Source organism: Schistocerca piceifrons, chromosome 3, assembly GCF_021461385.2.
Source record: "Schistocerca piceifrons isolate TAMUIC-IGC-003096 chromosome 3, iqSchPice1.1, whole genome shotgun sequence".
Taxonomy (NCBI): domain Eukaryota; kingdom Metazoa; phylum Arthropoda; class Insecta; order Orthoptera; family Acrididae; genus Schistocerca; species Schistocerca piceifrons.
Genome location: NC_060140.1, coordinates 494,201,725 through 494,227,084, shown reverse-complemented (window position 1 = coordinate 494,227,084; position 25,360 = coordinate 494,201,725). Strand labels below are relative to the sequence as shown.

Sequence of the window (25,360 nt, the reverse complement as noted above, 5' to 3'; positions counted from 1 at the left end):
CAGTAGCCTCAAAGGTGCCACCCAATAAGAATATCCTTCATTGCCTGGAGCAACACCATCAGGAAACTGGTGATCTTCATCCACAAGTAATGGACAGAGGTCGTTCCAGGACTAGACGTACTCCACAAGAAGAGGACACAATTCTTTAAACCATTCACAAATCACCTTGGTGAAGAACCTATGATATTGCACAGCGGTTCCAAATATCTTAAAGACTAGTTGTTGAAATGTTGCATGATTAAGAACTGCATCCATTTCATTATATGTTAACTCAACATCAACCGACAGAAGATTGCATTCATCGAGTACAGTTTTGCGAATCGCTTTTGCACCTGGTGGAAGATAGTGAACATTTTATAAACAATGAGATATAGACTGATGAATCTAACTTCACTCATGAAGATATTTTAAACCTCCATGAAAGCAACTATTGGTCAGAACACAATACACATGTCGCCTATGAATGTGGCTTTCAGGCACATTTTGGCAAAAACCTGTGGGTTGGAAGTCTCCTGGTGTGGTGAGAGTCATATTCTTATAACTGAAGTTATTTATGATGGTTAGTTCGACATACTCCATGGCAGCATTTACTAAACCTGACAAGACCTTCTTTTTAGTAACAGTTGAAAAATGTTTGTTAAAAAGTTTCACAACACCGCACACATGTGATACCAATGTATCATTTACTCTTAACGATATCTTCTTTTCTCTGGTTCTCCTAGTCCCTGCCTTCACTACATCCTATCTTATTTTGTTGCCTGATGTGATTATCTTTTAATCAAAATATGTTCGCTTGTTGGCTGTGAAACATTAGAAAGGGAGGGCAAGTTGTTCTGATCTGAGGGTGAAAGGAGAGAGAAAGATCAAGCTATGGTACCATCAACATAGCACTCCTCTTTCTGTGAATATTTAAGTCCTCACTGAGGTCAGGAAAATCAAAATTCTTACCTGATAATCTAAAATAACGTTTCACTCTTCCCCAACTTTCTCAGCATATTATTATGAATTATGCACTCTTAACCAAGCTGCTTTCTACCAGAGCAAACTGCAAACACCCATCTGCTCTATTGCATCCAAACTAATAATTAATTTTTTCTTCACTTATTTTTGAATTTGCTTACATTTTCTTACTAAGTGATAGATGCTTAAATATTTCAAAACCTTAACTAGCTTTTCCACAGCTTGCATTCATTATTCAAGGCATTATATTCAATGTGATGATTCCAATGGTGTATCTAGTTTCACTGAAAACCTTGTTAATCAAAACATATGAATTACCGAACCTTTTATTACATTACGACTTTGCAGCGTTCATGTGAGTTAATAAGTACTTACGGACACAGTGACATCACTCATTGTAAAGACTAACATTCTGTCTTTTCTGTGACATATTTCAGTTTCAGTGAAACTAATTAACTTACAAGATAATTAATGTTAAAGTTTGTAAGTACCTATGTTTTCCATTGCATATTTTGTCTCTGTGCTTGTTAGATTCTGACCTTTCCCATTATACTTTTGTTGGCCTCACTTTTATACACAAGTTGACATATTCCACTAATTGATTAAGCCATTAATTAAGATTTTGCATAATTTTCCATAATTTTCAATATGGTGCTTGTACCCATAAATGGACTATTCCCAGTACAGATACATAAAAAGGTTCTGTAAACTTTCCTAATCTCCTAAATCACCACATATTTCACAAAGAGAGTTACTGTTAATACTTATAGTCCATACTAAGTAGAAAAAAATCTATGAAAACCATTTTTCAAATGATTATGTGGTTTTCAAGATCACAATAAGTTCACGTGCCGGTCTTTATATAGTTCACCCCACACCCAAAATAGTTGGTCCCAGGAGAGCTATTAAACACACAACATCTCTGTACATATTTGTAACAATGATGAAAATCCCAGGAGATACTAGTACTCGTGCAACACCTCTGCTACATCTTGAGAAACAGCAGCTAGTTTAAGTTGTGTTAATATTGAGCCTAGAGTGCAAATCTGGTAAACATATGTCTAACATTTCAGGGAGAGTATTCTGATCATGTAACCTCATATGTTGTATTTTTCAACAGCTATTTGGTTAAACTTCAGTTCCCACCTAAACATTGATCAGGAAGTGCTTTACAGTTATCAGTTGTTTATTTTGTGTTAATGTTTCCCCGTTAACTGAATACATTTCTGCACTTCACGGGCAGTCATCATGCAACTTACTATTTCCACTATCTACATAATTCAATGCCAACTTGAGAATGGTCACCTATTCTACTCCAAGTATAAGTGGACTGCAATTGATTTGCTACTGTGTTTAGATGTTGTAGGACAGTGCTAGTGTCTACTTGCATCTAAATGTTTGATATGAAACAGAATCTGGTCATTATAATGTTTGTGGTGATAATAAATTTGGAAAAAAAGCCATGTCATTTGGGAATCTATGTAGTGTACATCATTTGCACAAGTCTAGAAGTCAGTTTACGGCTACTCCACTTGACTTTGATCATTGAGACTCTGAGGGCTTAATGCACAATGAAGGTAGGCACTGTTGCACATGCATCTACATATGTGAGGAGCTGGATTTTAAAATCTGCTCTACACTTTCTGTTTTTTTGTTGGAATTTTGTGTGAACATTCACATGTTCCCAATGAATATTGGTAAAGTCTTACTTTTACCAATATTACACTTGCAGAGATATAGTCATTTGTTTGACCCCATTGTGCAACTTTCAACAGAGCATCCCGGACTTTTCAGCAAATAGAAGACATTCTATCTCCAGCAACATTTTCTTTAAACAAAGGAAACTAGGCAATCTTGTACAACATTCTGCATTGTTTTAAGCAAAATAATAATTTAAAAATCTACATCATGGGCATTTTTTATTTAGATAAGCTGAAGCAAAGTCAGTTGCAAAAACAGATGCTTTGAAGTTTAGTTTGGATTATCTCTGGGGGTAATTGCTGTACAAACCTGAAACTTTGCACATAATACTGCACAAACACAAGGTCACACAAAATTTCATTCTCCTAGTGTTTTCCAAGAGTTTACAAACTGAGGGAAAAAGATGGAGACTTTTGTAAAAAAATAAAAAATAAAAAATAAAAAAAAAATACTGACAGTAATGAAGGTCATATATCAACATGAAATCTCCAGCCAGGGCAATACACTGCACACATTTGTGAAAAAGAGTGGTGGATTGGAAATATCTATGAAACCCCTCATGACCAGAAGGATGCTTCAACAAGCTTTTTACACCCACATAGCATAGCAAATTCATTATATCAGACATCAAGAAGTGATAATTGCTGGGTTCTGGAACAACACATTATTGCAGTTACTCCAGCACCGTCAGTGGCACCATCAGCCCAGCAATATAGTTTTCCTCATAACATTCAACAGCAAATTAATAAAAGCTGGTAAAACATTCAAGTAGCTTGAAGTAAACATAAGCTTAGGATCCTAAGAGAGACCTGTTCTAGCTCTTGTCTGTGATATTTAAGAGAAATGTATTATCGCACTTGGGAAGCTAAGGTAAAGAAACACAACAGTGGCTGCTGTTGCACAACTATTGGGCATGGCTCCTATAGTGATGGAGATGCTAATTTTCTCACTTTAAAAGAAACCGACAGTAGTTATGCCACAAAGGACCATGGCACTACATTTATACATTTTTTCCATCATTACACTAACATTCCACATAAAGAGCAAACTATGTGAATACAAAATAAGCTTTACTTTAAACTAGAATTAAACTAGTCCATCAATATCATTGTACACTATAATAGATACTCAAAATTCTCTGTAACATGAAACCTTTCCAAAAAAATTTGTTGGGCAAACTGCTGTGAACTTCACCAAAATTTACACCATGTAACAATTGTATAAACTCAGTGGCAATTAATGTGATGTGTATTGCAGTTGTTATGCAGCAATTTTATTACTATGAAATCCTATGCCTTGGTAATGCACAGTTAAATTTTGAAGTTTATAATTAGTCTGGTTCTGTACTTATTATAGCAGAAACACTTTTTTGTAAAATTGGGCTAAAAACAACCATTTTTTGCAATTTTACAAAAATTACCAACTTTGCCCTCAGTTTTCAAACTATTGGAAAGCACTAGGAGAATTAAATTTTATATTCTTAGTCTTTGAATTGGCAAACTATTTCATGCAAAGTTTCAACACTAATTTATCAATGTTACTGGCTGCTGAGCTCCGTGACTGTGGATTATATTATTTTAATAGATACAGCCACCAGCCACTCTGCTATGTATTTTTATTTAAGTTAATACACAATTATTTTCTTCAGCATTCACTTTGCTGTTGATATTATTAGTATGTACTGACTGGAGACTCAAATATGTATTATGCTAATTAAGGCCCAAAACGCATTCTAGTTTAAATAAAAACTCGTAACAAAGTGGCTGGTCGCTATATTTATCAAAATAACGCAAAGTTTCAAATTTATCCCGCAGTTACTTCCAGATATATAAAAAGCTAAACTTAACATTTGTTTCAAGTGTCTATTTTTAAGCAAACTTTGGTTCACATTATCCACATGAAAAATCCTCATGAAACATTTTTTCATTACTTTGCTTATGAGAGTACAAAATGTTGTATGAGATGGCCTAGTTTTGTTTGTTTTAAGGAAATAATGCTGGAGACATAACGTCTCAAAGTTGCCGAAAACTGAGAGGTGCACTGTTGATAGCTGCACTTTGAGATCAAACAAATGACAGTCTCCGCAAGTACTGAACTGGTGAGCATGAGATTTTACCAACATTTACTTGGAACACAAGTGAATGTTCACACAAAATTTTATCAAATTCATGATGGTCACGTGTTTCTCTAGACCACAGGGCATGGAATGACCCCAATGTCAACCACTATCAAATGCACTACCAGGGGTAGTTAAAGTTTTTTTAACACCTTGAAAACGAAAGCTGTGATGATCAAATGGGATGAAAGTATTTGTCCACCTCTATATATTCAGCTATCAATGGGACACATTTTTCCCAACGGTGGATGATTTGATAGATAACTTGGTTGAACAAGGTTGCTTTCTGGCCTTTTGGGAAAGGATTCACCTTGAAAATAATATTGTTGATATCCTGGAAATGCCTGCCATGCAATGGTTTCTTCATTTCATGAAAGTGGAACAATCACAGGGTGCCATGTCAGGAGAATACAGAGCTGCAGGCGAAATTTGATGGCCCAAGGAAGCAGCATGTGTGAACTGTGTCACGTGAAGAATGAGCTGGGACACTGTAATGGAACAAAATTACTCCCAGAACACCTCCAGTAGCCTCATCCACAGATTTAAGTATTACGCACCTGTCACTGATTGTTTCTCAATAGCATAATCTGTGCTAGCACCACACCATCGTAGTCCCAGAAAATGCCCATCCTCACCCTGCCCAATGTTATTTCGGCCTTTGCTTTTTTCTGCTTGCTTTGTCTTAGGAATCACAGTGATACAGCCAGCTCTGGCCCATGTTAAGTCATCTGGATTGGTGTGACATAGCTACACCATTTCTGTAACTGCCTTGGTTCAGAAGGCATGCTGAGTGGATCCGACATGTTGCAGAAACCACTATCAAGTGATCCTTGTTACGTTCAGAATGTCATACAAGATGTTGAAAAGTGATCCACTACTGATTTTCACTTTTGTCACTATCACTTCAATTGTGATATTCAGGTCTGCAAGCACCAGGGCTTCCACTTCTCCTGCGATTACCAGTTCTTCATAGAGAGATGGTCTGCTACTTTGTTTTTCAGCATTGAGACCGCTATGACCACAATGGAAGTGCCTGTGCCACCTCATCACTACATCATATGATGGTACACTGTTGCTGCACCCCTTCACCAACACAACTTGTACTGTTGCTGCACTGTTTCCTTCAAATGTAGGATACAAATCATTGCTCAATACTCCATTTTATAAATGGCCTGCACCACTTTACTTCGAAATTTCTACTAGTGTGCTATGATACAGTGATGCAGGAACTTCAATGTTTAACAAATACTAACAAAGAGATAGAGGGGCTGGCCAGCACTTACCTCAGCTCAGTATAGCCGATAGATACACAAAAAACAGAACCGAAAATTTACGTTCCTAGCTTTCGGAACAAATATTCCTTCATCAGGGAGGAGAGAGGGGGAAAAAAGGGAAGAAGGGAAAGTGGATTCAGTTACTCACAACCCAGGTTATGAAGCAACAGGGAAAGGAAAACAGGGAGGGTAGCAAGGATGGAAGCATGGTTGTCAGAGGGAACCTCAATGTTTACCAGAAATGCAGCTTTGTATGTGGAAAGAAACAAAAATTAACTACGTAGCTGTAATTTTTCAAGGTAATAATTGAAACTTAGGATAATGCCTCATATGAATCTTGACCAGTGTTTTATACAATAATAATCACCACCTACACATCACTTGAACTGATGTGCATTGAAACTGCTTACACCAGTAGCATCCAGCACCCTGTTACTTACAAGGGAACCTCCCCATCGCACCCCCCTCAGATTTAGTTATAAGTTGGCACAGTGGATAGGCCTTGATAAACTGAACACAGATCAATTGAGAAAACAGGAAGAAGTTGTGTGGAACTGTGAAAAAATAAGCAAAATATACAAACTGAGTAGTCCACGGGGCGCATAGGCAACATCATGGACAAAGTGAGCTCAGGAGTGTCGTGGTCCCGTGGTAGCGTGAGCAGCTGCTGAACGAGAGGTCCTTGGTTCAAGTCTTCCCTCCAGTGAAAATTTTATTTTCTTTATTTTTGCATAGTTACTATCTGTCCGTTCGTTCATTGACGTCTTTGTTCACTGTAACAAGTTTAGTGTCTGTGTTTTGCGACCGCATCGCAAAACCGTGCGATTAGTAGACGAAAGGACGTGCCTCTCCAATGGGAACCGAAAACATTTGATCGCAAGGTCATAGGTCAACCGATTCCTCCACAGGAAAACACATCTGATATATTCTATATGACACTGGTGACGGCATGTGCGTCACATGACAGGAATATGTTGTCGACCCACCTAACTTGTACACTTGGCGAAGGGGTAAAAAGATTCTTCTACCTTGCCCGATTTAGATTTTCTTGTGGATGTGATAATCACTCCCAAAAAAGTGATGAAAACATAAGAGTTTGTCACATAAACTGAAAATAAAAAATTAAACTTTTCACTCGATGGAAGATTTGAACCAAGGACCTTTCGTTCCGCAGCTGCTCACGTTACCAAGAGACCACGGCGCTCCTGTGTTCCCAATCTCCTTGACGTTGCCTATCCTCCCATGAACTACTCAGTTTGTATATTTTGCTTATTTTTTCACAGTTCCACACAACTTCTTCTTGTTTTCTCAACTGATCTGTTTTGAGTTTTTCAAGGTCTATCCACTGTGCCAACTTATAACTAAATCTGAGGGGGGTGCGATGGGGAGGTTCCCTTGTTAGTACACTCTGTGATATGCTATCAGTTCCCTATCCTCACAATTTTCATCTCCCTCTACCAACACTTGTTCTTCTCAAGTCCAAAGATGTGAAATGGCTATCCAACTTCACACTTTTCTGTTGACAACCGCTACTTATTAATTAATGTTAACCTCTTAATTCATTCTCTTTTACAAATATCCTTAAACTGCATTTTCATGTACATTCTATATCAACTCACACTACGCGTGTGTGTGTGTGTGTGTGTGTGTGTGTGTGTGTGTGTGTGTGTGTGCGCGCGCGCGAGCGCACGCGCGCGCGTGCATGCTTTTTTTCCCAATATTATTCTTGTGATTATTCAATTAGTTCAGAGAGAATGTGTTTCACCCACACATGGGATATGAATGCGTAGAAGATGACAAACCAATATTGGGGTATTTAGATAAACTGGAAATTCACGTTAAGCACAATTCTTAAGGACTTCAAGAAAACTTCTATAGATCAGTGATTAAATTTTCATCTATGTTTGCCATACAAAGTACATTTTCGAATTAATCAAAATGTTTTGATTTCAGAACATGTTTGCTTCACATTCACGTTCAAAAACGGGAAACCCACTCAGAATTAACAAACAGACATTTTTTTCTTTTACATTTGTCGTCATAAAATTTTCCTTAACAGGAACACTTAGGAAGTGGCATTGCATGCTTGCACACACAAATTTTTCAGTGTGAGAGCAAATGTGACAGTGAAACTGTTGAAGACCAATGATAATAACTATTCTAAGCAGAACACATTCAAAGGAAATCAATGGCAAATAACAGCAACCCCTAATTTTTCTGATCTCCAAACCATAAATAGAGTCTTAAATTCACACTCATGATTCAAATGGTAGAACAATGACTTATAATAATCTTACCTATGTGAATCATTCTGGACATAACAGTTATATGCCACTGGTAGACCTAACTCATCCAATGAGAAGAATACTTTAGTCTGGTCAATTTTTAGAGCTCCTCCATCAAATCGCCGCTTTCGCAATATTAATGCTAATTTATGGAGCCACAGAACACGAGAAAGGATATCTTTGGGTTCAAAGCCTCCAGCTAATGGTGGCAGGTCCTCTTTTGTCCACTGTTTGTCTGGGTTTTCAATCATTGCCTGTACAGAGAATGTGTGTGAATGAACATAATTTATGTAGGGATTATTGTATATAAATATTTACAGAAGAAAGTATACTACAATATCATTATTATACTAACAGAGGGAGACAGAACATCATACTAAATATACTTCTTAATACTTGAGGACCTTCTACTTTCCAACCAATGAAACAAGAATAACTGAAGCAAAGGTCTCACACTCACACACACACACACACACACACACACACACACACACACACACACACACCTTGCAATTTTGAATATGTTAACAAAGACGTATGTCAGAAAAGAAAAAGGAACCACCAAAAATTGTAGGAAAGACTGGAAATTAAATAGGCAGTTTACCTGGACAGATTGGTCACAGCAACTACAAGAGGAAAAATATGTAACTATATAGACAATTAAACATTATCAATTTTTGAAAATATAATGTAATTAGATAGACAAGAAAATCTACTCACCAAGTGGTGGCAGGAGAATACATATACAGTATTTACATTTGTGAGCTTTCAGAGCCAGTGGCTCCTTCTCCTGGCAGAAGTGTTGAAAGGGAAAGAAGAGGGGTGAAGGCAAAAAACTTGTGAGGTTTAGCAAATGGGGAGAGTTCGGAAAAGTCACCCAGAACACCGAGTCATAGGAGACTTACCAGACTGGATGAGAATTTTCCTGCCCTTTCAATCTTTCTGCCAGGAGGAGGAGCCACTGGCTCCTAAAGCGTGCAAATTTAAATACTTTTATGAGTGTTTTCCTTTCATCCCTTGGTTAGTAGATTTTTTATCTGTCCAATTACATTAAATATCTAGATTGCAATAGAACATATTATACACTGAAGCACCAAAGAAACTGGTGTAGGCATGCATATTAAAATACAGATATATACAAACAGGCAAAATATGGCGCTGCGGTTGGCAATACAAGACAACAAGACAACAAGTGTCTAGCACAGTTTTAGATTGGTTACTGCTGCTACAATGGCAGGTTATCAAGATCTAAATGAGTTTGAACATGGTGTTATAGTTGGCACACGAGTGATGGGACACAGCATCTCTGAGGTAGCGATAAAGTGGGGATTTTCCCATATGACCATTTCACAAGTGTACTGTGAATATCAGGAATCTGGTAAAACATCAAATCTCTAACATCACTGGGGCCGGAAAAAATACTGCAACAACGAGACTATTGATGACTGAAGAGACTTGTTCAACATGACAAAAGTGCAACCCTTCTGCAAATTCCTGCAGATTTCAATGCTGGGCCATCAACAAGTGTCAGCGTGCGAACCATTCAATAGAACGTCATCGATATGGGCTTTCGGAGATGAAGACACACTCTTGTACCCTTGAGGACTGCACAACACAAAGCTTTACGCCTTGCCTGGGCCTATCAACACTGACATCAGTCTGTTAATGACTGGAAGCACGTTTCCTGGCCAGATGAGTCTCACTTCAACTTGTACCGAGCAGATGGATGAGTATAGGTATGGAGACAACCTCACGAATCCATGGGCCCTGCGTATCAGCAGGGGACTGTTCAGGCTGTTGGAGGCTCTGTAATGGTTTGGGGTGTGTGCAGTTGGACCGATATGGGGCCTTGATACGTCTAGATACAACTGACAGGTGAGACATACATAAGCATCCTGTATAATCACCTGCATCCATTCATGGCCATTGTACATTCCAATGGACTTGGGCAATTCCAGCAGAACACTGTAACACCCCACACCCCAGAATTGCTACAGAGTGGCTCCAAGAACACTCTTCAGAGTTTAAACACTTCTGCTGGCCACCAAACTCCCCAGATGTGAACATTATTGAGCATATCTGGGATACCTTGCAGTGTGCTGTTCAGGAAAGAACTCCACCCCCTCATACTCTTACAGATTTATGGACAGTTCTGCAGGATTCATAGTATCAGTACCCTCCAGCACTACTTCAGACACTAGTCAAGTCCACCCCATGTCATGCTGCGGCACTTCCACATGCTTGCGGGGGACCTAAATGATATTAGGCAGGTGTACCAGTTTCTTTGGCTCTTCAGTGTATGATTCAGCAGTCAGCTTCTCGGCAATTACACACATCAAATAGTGTGATCAAAGTAGATGAAAAAAATGGACAAAAACAGAGAAATAACACCAAATTTTAGAATGATAAAATGATAACAATAAAAAACAGATGGTGTGGAGGAATGGAGAAGAATGATATTTGGCAAAATAAATCCACGGACAAGATTTATTCGTAAAAGTGGATCACAGGTTCCTTTGTAACTGAATTCTATTTATGGATGTTCTGTATTATAAATCAGTGGTTAGTTTTCAGTTCTTGTGGGAATGGCAAGATAAGCATGCCAAGACATAGGAACAAACAATGTTGTTATTAATATGAACTGGCCACAAAAATTTTCAGAGACCATACTGGGTAATGGATAGTAGAGGTACTTAACAGCAAATAAGCATAGCACTAAAAAAAAATGTACATTTATGGTTTTGTGTGTTCTGAACAAGCACACAAATTGGTAAAGCGGAGATATGTTCACGTTCTTATTTACATGTCAATCCACTACTCAGCACTCCCAGTCTATTGTTTGAACTCTACTCATAATTCTCCCATGACATATTAACTTTATCATATTAGTTCATTAGTCAGCTGAATCATGTCTGCAATATCTTGCTATGAAGTAGAATGTTTCGACTAAATCATAGGTCTTACACGTTTCTCAGTGAAAATAAAGGTTCTCATTTAATATTTATGTGAATGCATTTAATTTGTATTTATACAAATGTGTGAATGACAAGGAATGGGAATTTTTGCTTTACTTGAAGTGCCTTTATTTGTTCATCAACATCGACTTTATCCCCTTCAAAGTAGCCCCCCCCCCCCCCCCTCAGATATAATACACTGGTTTCAGCACTTTTCCAACTTGAATGCACTTCTGGAACTCATTCAGCAAGTCTGTTTTTAGCTCGTCAATGGCGACAAAAAGACCTCCTTTCATTGTTCTCTTCAGGAATAGAAAGAAGTTGCAGGGGCCTGTGCCTGGTGAATATGGTAGCTGAGGCAACATAACAGTTTTGTTTTTTGCCAAAAAATCATGAACAAGCATTGAGATGTGAGTGGGAGGATTATCATGATGCAATTTCCACTAGTGGTTTCACCACAATTCTGGTCATTTTCTTCAGGTTGCTTCACGCAAATGGCACGTAACTTCCAGGTAGTATTCCTCATTAATCATATGACCACAAGGCTGGCACTCATGATGCTCTATCCCGCTGTAATCGACGAAAACACTGAGAAGAACCTTCACATGAGATCGAACCTGTCAAATTTTTTCAGTCTTGGCTCTTCCAGCAGTTCCCATTTGGACAATTTGGCTTTTTAGTTTCAATGTCATACCCCTATACCAATGTTTTGTCACCTGTTATAACCTTCTTTAGAACTTCTGGGTCATTGTCTATGTCATGTTGTTCTTAGTTGAAATTCACCAGTTTCAGAACAAACTTAGCTCTTAAACATTTCATGCCCAAAAGTCTGAAAAATTGCTTGACATGAATCTAAGGATATGTCGACATCATCAGCAACCTTTCTGATGGCAATTCTGCGATTTTATAGAACCATTTTCTTTACTTCTTCCACAATGTCATCAGTAATTTATGTGCTAAGGCATCAGGGAAGTCATTGTCTTCAATGTCTTCTCAGTCCTCTTTGAAACATTTATACCAATCATAAATTCTTGTCTTACTCATAGTAGATTCGCCAAAAGCCACAGTCAACATTTCGGTTGTGGTGCTGCACTTTATTCCAATTTTCATGCAAAATTTAATGCAAATTCTTTGCTCCATATTTTCCTTAAGTAAAAATTCACAGAGCACTGTCAAGGATCCCCTGGAGGAAAGATTTGATAGCTGACGTCATCCGTCCATTGCTGATCATGTGACCCAATGCTCATTTCCTCCCAACACACAGTCATGCGCAAATCTCCATATTTCATTTCGTCATGATTGATTTCAGTTATTCGTTGTTTGTTATCTGCTAAAAATTCTCTCATTTCATTATTTCTTTTGTTAAAATTTTTAATAGATAATGACAGATTAAACAAAACAACAAGGCAGCAGTCTGAATAGTAGGACACTAACATACCAAATTACTTCCCCTCTACTACATTTATAAAGTGGCTTTTTATAAATACCGATACCATGTTTAATATTTTACAATGCAATAGATTTCAATATGACTGCAACCTGAGTGGAAAGAGTACTGTGGGTAGAACCAAATTAATTAGTAAATGGAATTTATTTGTACGTTGTAAGCCATTTGTAGTGTTACATACAGAAATGCAATGAAACCTTCAGACACTTCAATTTGTTTGTTTAAATACGTATTTCTGGCAGATCTATTTATTGTTAAGTAACTCTCAAAACTGCGTGTGAAACATTTTTGCAAGCATCAGTGGTCAATGTTTATACAGTCCCAGTACAAATAAGGCACATGGACTCTTAAAAGCCAAATACAACATGTAAACAAAACCTACGTATCTCGAATGTAAAGGTACTGAGGGGGTTACGACTACTGCACAAAAATTTACACTGGGCTAGCAACTAAAGTTAACCTTAAAACAAACCAAATTTTCATGGGATGTGACAGAAGCTTGTAAATGTCTGCTCCTTTTAGCAATTCTGAGTGCAATTTGATATGACAAATGAAAAAAACTGATGCTTCGACTTTCGAAAATATAAAATACAGATTCCTCTTCCTCACTTGTATAGTTTGTGAAATTCCTCTTCTGTGACATGTAATGAAATTTTTTCAGATGCACGCACACACACACACACACACACACACACACACACACACACACACACACACACACACACGGGCACAATTTGTGTGAAAAGAACAGTTGCAGACACCAATGCTAGTTGAAATAATATGACTTGATTGGACTTGATGTGCCGTGTAGTGACATGACAGTGTGATTACACCTTGACGTGATGGTGCCATGCCGTGACAAACAGTGTCAACTGGCCCCTATCAACAATAAACTAAATATTCAAAACAGCTCAAAATACAAAACTGGACCATGCTTACCAACACAATACAAAAAAGTTTTGAAAACTGCACGTATAAAGCCCGTGAAATTAAAATATTCCCATTACTTTTTGACCACATCCCATATGTAGTTTATGTTTTAATCCTTTATGATCTGACAGGATTTCAAAGCCACACTTCAAAAAAGAGTATATAATATTCTTTGTCATTTGAGACTTGACAGGAATGCAGTGCCCCGTTTATTCTTGCTTTGGTACATAACATTGTTAATGCATTGAAGGACTTCCATGACTTATTACTTGTGATGCCAAAGCAGTTTGAATTTCAGGGCGTGCAGATCTTGCACTATTTGGTTTCTTAGAGTTCTGTTTTTTATTCATGTGGTTCCTGTGATAATCCAATCTTCATATTTTTTCCTGTTTTGTGGTAAGTTTATTTATGTTAATAATTGTTTAGAAGTAGAACATATTATAGACTTTTAGAATATTTTCATAGAGAAAATTGTGTACTTGTAAGTCCCATCAGACCTGTGGCTACCTGTTCTTGCATGACAGGCTATGGCAAAAAAGTTGAAAGATGAAGAGGTATTGGAGTTGCTCCTAAAGTATTTTCCATGACATTAATACATCACATGAGGAAATTAGTGAGTCTGAACAAGAACAGGTTCTTGAAGAATCCAAACTCACCAATTTACAGGTACAACCAAAAAGAAATTATGAAATGCCAACATCAGAATACTTTCAATTATTCCTGAGAAGCTAAGGAAACACAATTTGAAGACAACAGTCATTTTGAAACCAATCTGATAGACAGAGAACCAAAAAGCAACAATGTACAAGTGCAACAAGAGAGAAACAACACAAAACAATCTGCTAGTCAAGAAGATATACAAACTACCGCTCCACTGAAACTGATGACAGTGCCAAAAATGTGAACTGTGACCTGGAAGATCCTTGAAAACTTAGAAGAAAGAAGTGTGTAACTGATTTTCCTAAATTTACTCTGCAAAAGAGAGTGATCGAGGATTACTTTACCCAAAAGGATTGTGCAACAGTTGTCTTTTTGGATGTTTTGTTGAACAATGTGATTGAAAATATTACATTTCAGAGCAATTTGCATACAGTGCAAAAGGGGAAAAATCCAGCCAATAACTAAAGAAGTAGTTCATTGATTTCTTGGTCTTGAATTTCTCTGCAGTTATCACTGTTTGCCACAGAAACGTTATTACTAGTGCTTTGATAATGATCTGAAAATTCTACTTGTCACTCAAGTAATAACAAGAGAGAGATACAACCAAATTCTGTCCACCATTCATCTGAATGATAATCTTCATATGTTTAGCAACACTACAGATAAACTGTATAAAATATGTCCATTGATTACAGCTTTCAATGAAAACTTTCAAAAATTAAAACTTCCATATCAGATGCAGTGTTGACAAGACTATTGTTAGATTCCAAGGAAACTCTTCCCTAAAGCACTACAATCCAATGGAGCCACTGAACCATGGGTATACACTTTGGTGTCGTGCAGATTTGTGGGGATACATGTATGAATATGATGTCCATCAAGGTAAAACATCTGGTGACAGCAAAGAAAAGTTTGAACTTTGTGGAAGTGTGGTGCAGAAACTGACATCTTGCCTCCACTACAATAATAATGTTATTATGATGGACAACTCTCTACAAATATATTTAGCTCATGGCGTATATGGGTGTGGAACAGTATGTCAGAATCAACTTGGCCTGCCAAAGCTAAAGAGTGATCAAGAGCTGTTGAGAGGTGCATTGTCCAGTACATGATTCCAATAAGAGTTCTGAAAAAACTGAACAACTTTAACGAAAAGCATATTTGACCACCAGATGAGTTAGTGAAAATATTATGGTTTATTGAAAATATGCATTTCATGAATTACTTGAGAGCTGTTAGCAGTCACCTACCAAAAATATTTAACACTGAGAAGTGTTTTGAATATATTTTGCTTCTTTTTTCAATTAAATAATTCCTTTTACAGCCTGGTATAAAAAAATTAAAAGTTTAAGTGGGCTTATACTGACATAAAAATATCAAGTCCTACAAAAAGACAATGAATTGATATTTTCCCCCTGTCCTTCTTAGTGGATGGTGGAAACACTGCCCTGTAATGATTCTGCAATTGTAAATAAGTAGCCTCCGACTACAAAAATTATGTTTAGAGTCTTCAATGCACTATCAATTTGCCAGCCGCTGTGGCCACGCAGTTATAGGCGCTTCAGTCCACAACCGCGCTGCTGTTATGGTTGCAGGTTTGAATCCTGCTTCAGGCATGGATGTGTGTGATGTCTTTAGTTTAGCTAGGTTTAAGTAGTTCTAAGTCTAGGGGACTGATGACCTCAGATGTTAAGTCCCACAATGATTAGAGCCATTTGAACTATCAATTTCAAGACTGCCAGTCTCATCTTCAGATGTGGTTGTTCCAATAGTATAACTCTGCAAAAATTACATTACATCCACGTATAACAACATAACAGCATTAGTTGTATAGTTTATGCACCAAGTTGTCAGACTTATCAGTTAAAAGATCAGAATAGAAGTTCTTGAGCATAAATCTGATTTGACATCAAATTACAATCATTCATAGTGATAGACCACGTATTTGATGAATAATATTTTATATTTTACATGTGTTCCCATCATTATATACTGTTGGTGACCAATTTACATTCAAATTAAACATTTTGTCAGTGCAGTATGTATATCACTTTCTACAAGCATCGCCGTTCATGGCATTAAAATAAAACTTCTATGATAAAAAGCAAGTGAATATTATTTTGAAAGGACGAGATATATAAAAATATTATTTTTATGCCCCTTCGGCTACATAGTCGCAGGTTACAATCAGGTAAATATTCACGTGAGAGACTGTCCTATGATAAAATAAAAGCTGCTTAAATAAACAGAATCATTATGTTTGATCCATTATGCGATTATTGAAAATCATCAAAAACTGTTACAGCAATAATATTTTCAGTACAATTAGAGACCATTTACAGTAACAGTGAGTATAAGAATTCGTTACAAACTTAACTGTGTGGTTGGGGGGCGAAATCTGCATTGCAGCTGACAGTCTACAAGCCTCTTAAATTAATCATACATAAATGTCAGCTGTATCATAAGTTAATAGAAATGGCTGTCTTCGTAATTAAAGTCCCTTTAGTTTGGATTAGGATGAATGTGAAATTCTAACTAAATTTGATAGAACAACAAAAGATGTGTAACAAATAGTATTGTATGCAAGAGATAGCATTTTAGCTAGGAGAATCTCACTACAGAAATTAAAGCAGATTATAAGATAGTATCAACTCCTGTCCACAATAACTACATGTGTCAACAAAGATGCTTCCCAGATACTCAGAAATTATGGTCCAATTTCTCTTCTCTTCATTTTTCCAAAGGTTATGAATCAAACTGTTGGAAATCAAATTCATGATTCATGACCACTTAAATAATTTGACTTCCTTTAACAGGACACATTAGCTGACTGTCTTTCAAGCAGTTCTTTGTAGAGTGGGGCAGTGGCCATGAATGTAAAAAACGGAATTCCATTTGAGCCTGTAGATATCATGGCACTGCACTTAGCAAGTATTTGAGTGTTGTGAAGTTTAGTTTCACTAAACTGTTGTTATTTATAGGTCCCCTAACTCTGATTTCAGAGCATTTTGCTCGATCTACAGAGGGCTCTTGGTTCACTTTATAGGAAATATCAAAAATTAGTTATATGTGGTGACTTCAGTATTAATTTTGTATGTGGTTGTGTGAGAAAAAGGATGTTAGAAGATCTTCTAATTTCACATGATCTGATGCAGACACTGTTTTCTCCAACCAGGGTGCAGAGAAACAGTAGCAAAACTGTAGACAATATTTTTATTCATTCTCCATTGCTAGATGGGCATTATGTTAGTAAAAGAGTGAATGGCCCTTCAAGACCATGATGCACAAATTTTAACACTAAAAGGCTTTTCTACTCAAACAAATATTATATATAATAAAAACTATGTTGAAAAGCTAATCCAATGACAATACAGAGTTTTTTAAACCTCATTAAGGAATAAGAGTGTCAGTGTGTTTATAGTGCTGATAACGTAGATGACAAATATAATGCTTTCCTTAACACATTTCTCATGGTCTTTGAAAGTTGCTTTCCATTAGAACATTCTAAACAGGGTACTAGCAGTAAATGGCAACCTGAGTGGCTGACTAATGGGATACGGATGTCATGTCGAATGAAGTGAAAATTATATTGAAATGTTAGGACTCACAATTGAGCTACAGTAGCCCATTACAAACAGTACTGCAAGGTGCTTAAAAATGCTATTATGAAGGCAAAGAGTATGTGGTATGTGAACAGAGTAGCAAATACACAGGATAAAATTAAAGATATAGGGTCAGTTGTGAAGGAAGTGTCCGGCAAGCAGTGCAAGGTCAACAATATAAAGTCACTTTGTAGTACAAATGTTTCTGTTACTGAAAAATAAGATATATGTACAGTATTTAGCAATTGCTTTCTGAGCATTGTTGGTGAACTTAATTTCTGCGGGGAATCATATATCTCTCTTAGAAAATGTCTTCCTGAGACACGTCCAAAATACTCCTCTGTGATACCCACAAAGGGGAGGTTGAGTCAATAATTAAATCACTGAAGACTAAGCACTCTCATAGTTATGATGGAGTACCTAGGAGAATATTAAAGTACTGTACTGTACATGTTAGCCCTGTACTTAGCCATATCTGTAATTTTTCCTTTAAGAATGGTCAGTTTCCTGAATGATTAAAGTACTCGGTAGTAAAGCTGCTTTACAAAAAGAGAGAAAGGGGTAATGTATACAATTTTAGACCTATTTCTATGCCATCAGTGTAAGCTAAAGTTATTGAAAAGACTGTGTATGCAAGGACAACTGATCATTTTATTTCACATAATTTGCTACCAAATGTACAGTTCGACCTTAGAAGACATTTAACAACTGAAGATGCTATATTCTCTTTTCTTTGTGAGGAACTGGAAGGATTAAATAGAAAGTTTCAAATGCTGGGCATCTTTTTTGATTTAACTACAGTGTTTGATTATGTTAATCACAAAATATTGCTCCAGAAGTTGGACCATTATGGACTAGAGGGAGTAGCTGACAACTGGTTCACCTCTAATTTTAACAACAGACACCAAAAGGTCATTCTCCACAGTGTTGAGAATGGCTATGATGTGGGGCCTGAGTGCAGTACGGTTAAATGGAAGGGGGGAGAGGGGGGGAGGAGTGCCCCAGGGATCAGTGCTGGGACCACTCCTGTTCCTTACTTATATAAATGATATCCCCTCTATTATTACAGGCGATTCTAAAATATTTCTGTTTGCTGATAACACTAGCTTGTTGTGTGCAACAATGGAACTGTTTCAAATAGTGCAGTTCAAGACGTACGTTAATGGCTTGTAGGAAATAAACTAACACTAAATCACAGTAAGACTCAGTTTTTACAGTTTCTAACACAACAATAGCCAACATTTTAATTTCACAGAATGGGCATATGATTAGTATAAACTGAACAGTTCAAATTTCTGGGTGTTTAGATAGATAGTAAACTGCCATGGAAAGCCCACTTTTGCTATTCGAACAGTATCTGAAGTGAGTGATCGTTCAACACAAAAATTAGTCTCCTTTGCTTATGTTCATTTGCTTATGTCATATGGTATTATATTTTGAGGTAACTCTTCCCATTCTAAAAGGATATTTTTGGCTCAGAGACAGGCGGTTCGGGCAATAAGTGGTGTAAGTTCACAAACCTCTTATCGACCCCTGCTCATGAGTCTGGGTGTTTTGACATTGGCCTCTCAATACATATATTCCTTACTCTCATTTCTTGTTAACAATATTAGCTTATTCCCATAAATAAGCAGCTTTCACTCAGTTAATACTTGGCAGAAATCAAACCTGCATTTGGATCGGACTTCCTTAACTCTTCTGCAGAAATGTGTGCAGTATACTGCTGCATCCATTTTCAATAAGCTATGACAAGAAATCAAAAATCTTAGCAGTGATCCATGCGCTTTCAAATCAGAACTGAAGAGTTTCCTCATAGGTCATTCCTTCTATTCTGTCAAGGAGTTCCTTGAAAAATTAAGCTGATTCCTGTATTCTATTGCTGACTGCGTTTACATAAATTTATGGCTTGTCTTTTTCTGAGGGGGTTCATAAACAATTTATTTTATCTGTTATTACTTTTATGTTGTAATTCCATGTACTCAAACATTCCATGAGCTTGGAGATTTTCTCCTCAATTTGGTCCTATGGAACTACACATGTAAAATAAAATAAACACAACACCAATATCTCAATAAATTAGTTTTGCCTCTGGACATGCAAGAACTATTAAATTTGTAGAAAATCTAAGCATAAGTTCTGGAACACCACCAGAATCTTCTTAGGCCTCACAAAGATTACTTGATTGTGTGAACAACTCCCTACTGCTGTGTAAATTAGAAACAAAGAAATTCCAGAGTAATGTTTTGATATCTCAGAACGTATTAAATAGAAAGAAAGCAAAGATTCTGTTTCTAAAACCATGTTGTTCCTCTGTCTGATTAAAATCCAATGTTTTATCTATGTGGTTGGTGGTAATTTTAACAAGTATTTTTTACATTACAAAAAAAGTGGCTGAATGATCTATAGTTCATGTCTTGTAGTTTCCTTTCTTGTGGAGTAGAATTAGTACAGAATTGTCTGAGTTTTTGGCAACTGTCTTCATTGACATACATTTTAGAACTGAATTTTTAGGTTCCTCTTTATATTACTTTGTCTCCAGCTTCAGTCATTTCTACGGGAATACTTTCATCTCGGGTGCCTTTCCATTCTTAACACCTAAAGTAGCTCTATGCACTTCACCTGGAATTATGTCCATAATGTCATTATTTTTCATTATTAACTGTGTTTTTAATCAACATACATAACATGTTTAAGAAAAAGTATGAGAGATGAGAAAAATGTGTTCTTAACTTTGATGTTTGAAAAATTATGGTGCAAAATATAATTTACACCTGCCACTACACCAGTTCACAGCAGTTAAAATTTTGAAGACTGCTGTAGATGAGGGATCATAATCTAAATAACTTAAAACTGGTATATAAAATATGATGTTACTAATATGCTTTGGCAAGTTCCTCCATAGTCAATTTATGTATTAATGAATTGGTTACCACTGACATCAAAAATACTGAATACAATATCAAGAATGATGGAACCTTGAGCGATTAATTCACAAAGAATTCTACAATTGTAAATAAACCAAACCATGAGATCTCACACGCTCTGTCTGCCAGCAAACAGCGCAAACCAACTTTCGTAATACTCCGCTGGAAGTAGTTTCAAAATGTATTGGGTGTTACCTTCAACAAAGAAGCTTATTTGAAAGAAACTGGATTAAGTTCTACTGCAGAATATATACAAATCAACTCCCTCCATCATCACACTAAAATTACTTATCTGAGATCCAAAACATTCCAATCAGCTTTCTAAATACGTGACAAGCATGCAGCTTTACCCAATTTACAATAAAAAGTCCATTCAATAAATAAACTGGATAGTTATACAAAAAAAGAAGAAACATAAAACTTCAAGAAAGTCAGTGCTTCATTATTATCCTTTGGTGGTGTCCTAAAACTGTGATTAGATGGGGCTGACACACCTGCCTCACAAATTGAATGCTGGAAATCAGTGAAAAAAGATGGCGGCACACTTGCAGGTTTGTGCCTATGTAGAACAATGGAGTGTCATTAGATTTCTGTTATCCAAAGGGTTGAAATTCACTGTCAGATTGCAGTGCAATATGGTGAAAGTCATCCGAGTCCAACAAAAGTGTATGATGATTGGGTAGATACGTTCAAACGGGGTGTCTCTAGTGTTGACATTTCACCACACCGGGGACACACTGTCTGTGCAGTCAAGGAGAATAACACTGCAAGAGCTGATAAGTTGAGACAAGAAAACAAGCATATTACAGTGAGTAATGTTGCAGAAACAATGAACATTACTGTCCCAAAATTTTGCAAAGCAAACTAAGTTTCATTGTCTTATGGGACAAATGAAGGCTAGAGCTCCAATGATCACAGGAAAAAGGTGTCCTCACGCCAGTAGCCAAAAATATGTGGGCCACCCCATATTGCTCAACATATACTGATGTACAAGAGAGAGTGTGTGAGGTGGCTTCCAAAATTCTTGACATCAGAAATGAAAGAAAGGTATATGGATGTGCGCAGGGAGACATGAAGTTTATCTGCCTAATTTGCACCTTAAAATACACCTTCACTTTTAATGGACAGATGACCTGGTTGCAACTATGAGGCTGTCATCGCACTGTAACCACCAGCGGTCCCAAAATTTTGCAAAGCAAACTAAGTTTCATTGTCTTATGGGACAAATGAAGGCTAGAGCTCCAATGATCACAGGAAAAAGGTGTCCTCACGCCAGTAGCCAAAAATATGTGGGCCACATCCATTCGTTGAAAGATCGGATGCGTAGTTGTTGACATACATCCTATCCCGAACGTTGAAGACATGTCTGAACTGGTGGGTGGCACCATTTTTGGTGAAACAGACCTCTGAGAAGCATACCTCCAGGTACCAGTAGATGATTAATACCCTGTTCTTGGTATTCCAGTACAACCGTTTGTCATTTAGGATTTTCAGCGCATCTGCCATTTTCCAGTGCTACTTGAAAAAGTTGACACACAATGTCCCAGAAATGTTTGGATTCAAGCGATCTATCAGTGAATCTGAAGACACTGTTTCAAGTTTTGGAAAAGACCAACATCAAGAGCAACAGAGAGAAATGCATGGCTTTTGTCCATCAGGAAGAATACCTCAGACATTTTTAGTGCACAGGGATCCAATAAACACTTCCAACAGGTGAAGACCATACAAAAATTGAAAGGCCCACAGATGCCAAACAACGAAAGTCAGTTCTCAGATAACTGGACTAGTATCAGAAACTTAGGGCACATTTTGCAATCATGTCTGTGCAGTCAAAGAGACAGGAAAACAAGCATATTACAGTGACTAATATTGCAGAAACAATGAACATTACTGTCATATCAGCACCCATATTGCACAAAATCATCCATATGCCAATATGCCTTCCAAGTGCTAAAAATCCTTCCAAGATCTCAAGCAGGCTAGTTTGTGACACTCAGAAACTGCTAATAATGGCTGCACATGCATCAGATTATAGGTTTGGAGCAATTATATTTACAAGGTAAACAGCACGCAATGCACTATAGTCTTTTCTTCAAAAACTGTAAAACAATGGCCCTAAGCAACTACAGCCAGATAAAGAGGCCTCGACAATCATTTTTCCACCCAAAACATTCTATGATTATGTATGTGGCCAATACTTCATTGTCTTGACCAACCGTAAACCACTTTTCCTTTTTGTATGGGAGCCAGCATTCCACAGAAAAAGGTATGGTGCCTGCAAATACAGACCATGTTTTTGTCGATGTGTACGTATAGGCCATTACCGTGCAAATGTGGATGTATTCTCCCACTTTCTGGCAGGACAAGACATGGCACCAAAGGTGCTTGTAATCCACTGAAGCAGTCTCCCAGTTTTTCATTCATGCTAAATCCATTACCAAGTTAATTCTTGGTTCCTCGTCCCATGCGATGTGGTGCATTACATCACGCACAGATAGCCAGCTGACACAAAGTTAATTAGCAATCAGGATGTTATAACATACTAGCACCTCTCCCATGAGCTCTCCATTTTTAAAGGTGTTGTTGCCCTACAGGGGGAAAATAGCAAAGCAAATATTATCATTCCTGAAGTCCTGCAAAGGCATGTGAACCTACTCCATCAAGGCTATGAGGGGCACCATCCTGAGAATATGGATGGCCCGACAGCATGTATAGGCTGTCTTTACTAACAATACCAGGCAGCTCCAGTTAGGAAGGGCTTCCAGTGGCCCCTCCATGTGCGGCCATTGTCACAAATTCATCTGAACTCAGCATGCCCATTCATGGGTACACAATGATTCGTCTTCATAGATACATTATCAAATTTCCACATGTCTCAAGCAAGTAGTCTACAATCGTGGCAAAAACTATTCATGCTCTGGCCAGAATCTTCTCCTTAGAGGATTTACCGTTAACGATTGTTATGAACAATGGTTCCCAATTTCAAAGTTTTATGAAACAAAACGCTATTCAACTTGTGTGGACAAATCCCTTAAACCCTGCAGCTAATGGTATGACTGAACAGTTTGTGGGCACTTTTAAAAGACAAATAGCAAAGCTCAGACTACACTTCAAGAGGGAAGCAGCCTAGTGAGATGCTTCATGGCCACGCTCGGTGAACCAAACTGTCAATAGTAAAGTCAGTTGCATACTCTATGTCGACAGATTCTAGATGTACCCTTGTCCGTTTTTAAGCTACGCTACAGATCACTTTATTTGTGAAAATACATTGTACAATCGCCCACAAATTTAACATATTCACAAGTACCTTTACCTTTGATCCATACAAATACAGTTTCATTAACAGATATCTTACGTCTACTACGTGTATACAAGGAGAAGGGTGAGGGTGACATATATGTTGATTTGCCGAAGTCTTTATTTGCATTTTCTGTCACATGATATGTTCGATAGGCAATGATGTCACGATCGACGAAGCTTTCCAGTCCGGATACATTGGGTATGCCTGTACCTCCACGTACAATAGCGACTGTTAACCATCCGTTCCCATGGGTAAAAGAATCATTGATGTCGATGCTGAAGTTCAGTCTGCAACCACAGAAGACTGCGGGTCCATCCAATAGCGAATGTGCAGCGACAGATTTGATAGTATTCTTTTTCTTGTCGGCGGCAGATGTTGTCATTTCAACATCTTCAATTGTTTTATATATTGTCTGTCTTGCACTACGACGGTATCTTCTGTTTCAAGTTTTGGAAAAGACCAACATCAAGAGCAACAAAGAGAAATGCATGGCTTTTGTCCATCAGGAAGAATACCTCAGACACATTTTTAGTGCACAGGGATCCAATAAACACTTCCAGCAGGTGAAGACCATACAAAAATTGAAAGGCCCACAGATGCCAAACAACGAAAGTCAGTTCTCAGATAACTGGACTAGTATCAGAAACTTAGGGCACATTTTGCAATCATGTCTGTGCAGTCAAAGAGACAGGAAAACAAGCATATTACAGTGACTAATATTGCAGAAACAATGAACATTACTGTCATATCAGCACCCATATTGCACAAAATCATCCATATGCCAATATGCCTTCCAAGTGCTAAAAATCCTTCCAAGATCTCAAGCAGGCTAGTTTGTGACACTCAGAAACTGCTAATAATGGCTGCACATGCATCAGATTATAGGTTTGGAGCAATTATATTTACAAGGTAAACAGCACGCAATGCACTATAGTCTTTTCTTCAAAAACTGTAAAACAATGGCCCTAAGCAACTACAGCCAGATAAAGAGGCCTCGACAATCATTTTTCCACCCAAAAAATTCCATGATTGTGTATGCGGCCAATACTTCATTGTCTTGACCAACCGTAAACCACTTTTCCTTTTTGTATGGGAGCCAGCATTCCACAGAAAAAGGTATGGTGCCTGCAAATACAGACCATGTTTTTGTCGATGTGTACGTATAGGCCATTACCGTGCAAATGTGGATGTATTCTCCCACTTTCT

At 37.5% G+C, this 25,360-nt stretch overlaps 1 protein-coding gene across 1 annotated transcript in view; it reads right to left on the bottom strand.

Annotated features, from left to right (window-relative positions):
* Positions 1–25,360, bottom strand: part of LOC124790100 (DIS3-like exonuclease 2) — a 227,914-nt gene that overhangs the window by 95,211 nt on the left and 107,343 nt on the right. Inside the window, exon 11 of the mRNA XM_047257666.1 lies at positions 8,349–8,590. Within this exon, the coding sequence (XP_047113622.1) occupies positions 8,349–8,590 (242 nt within the window). The remainder of the gene's footprint in view (positions 1–8,348; positions 8,591–25,360) is intronic.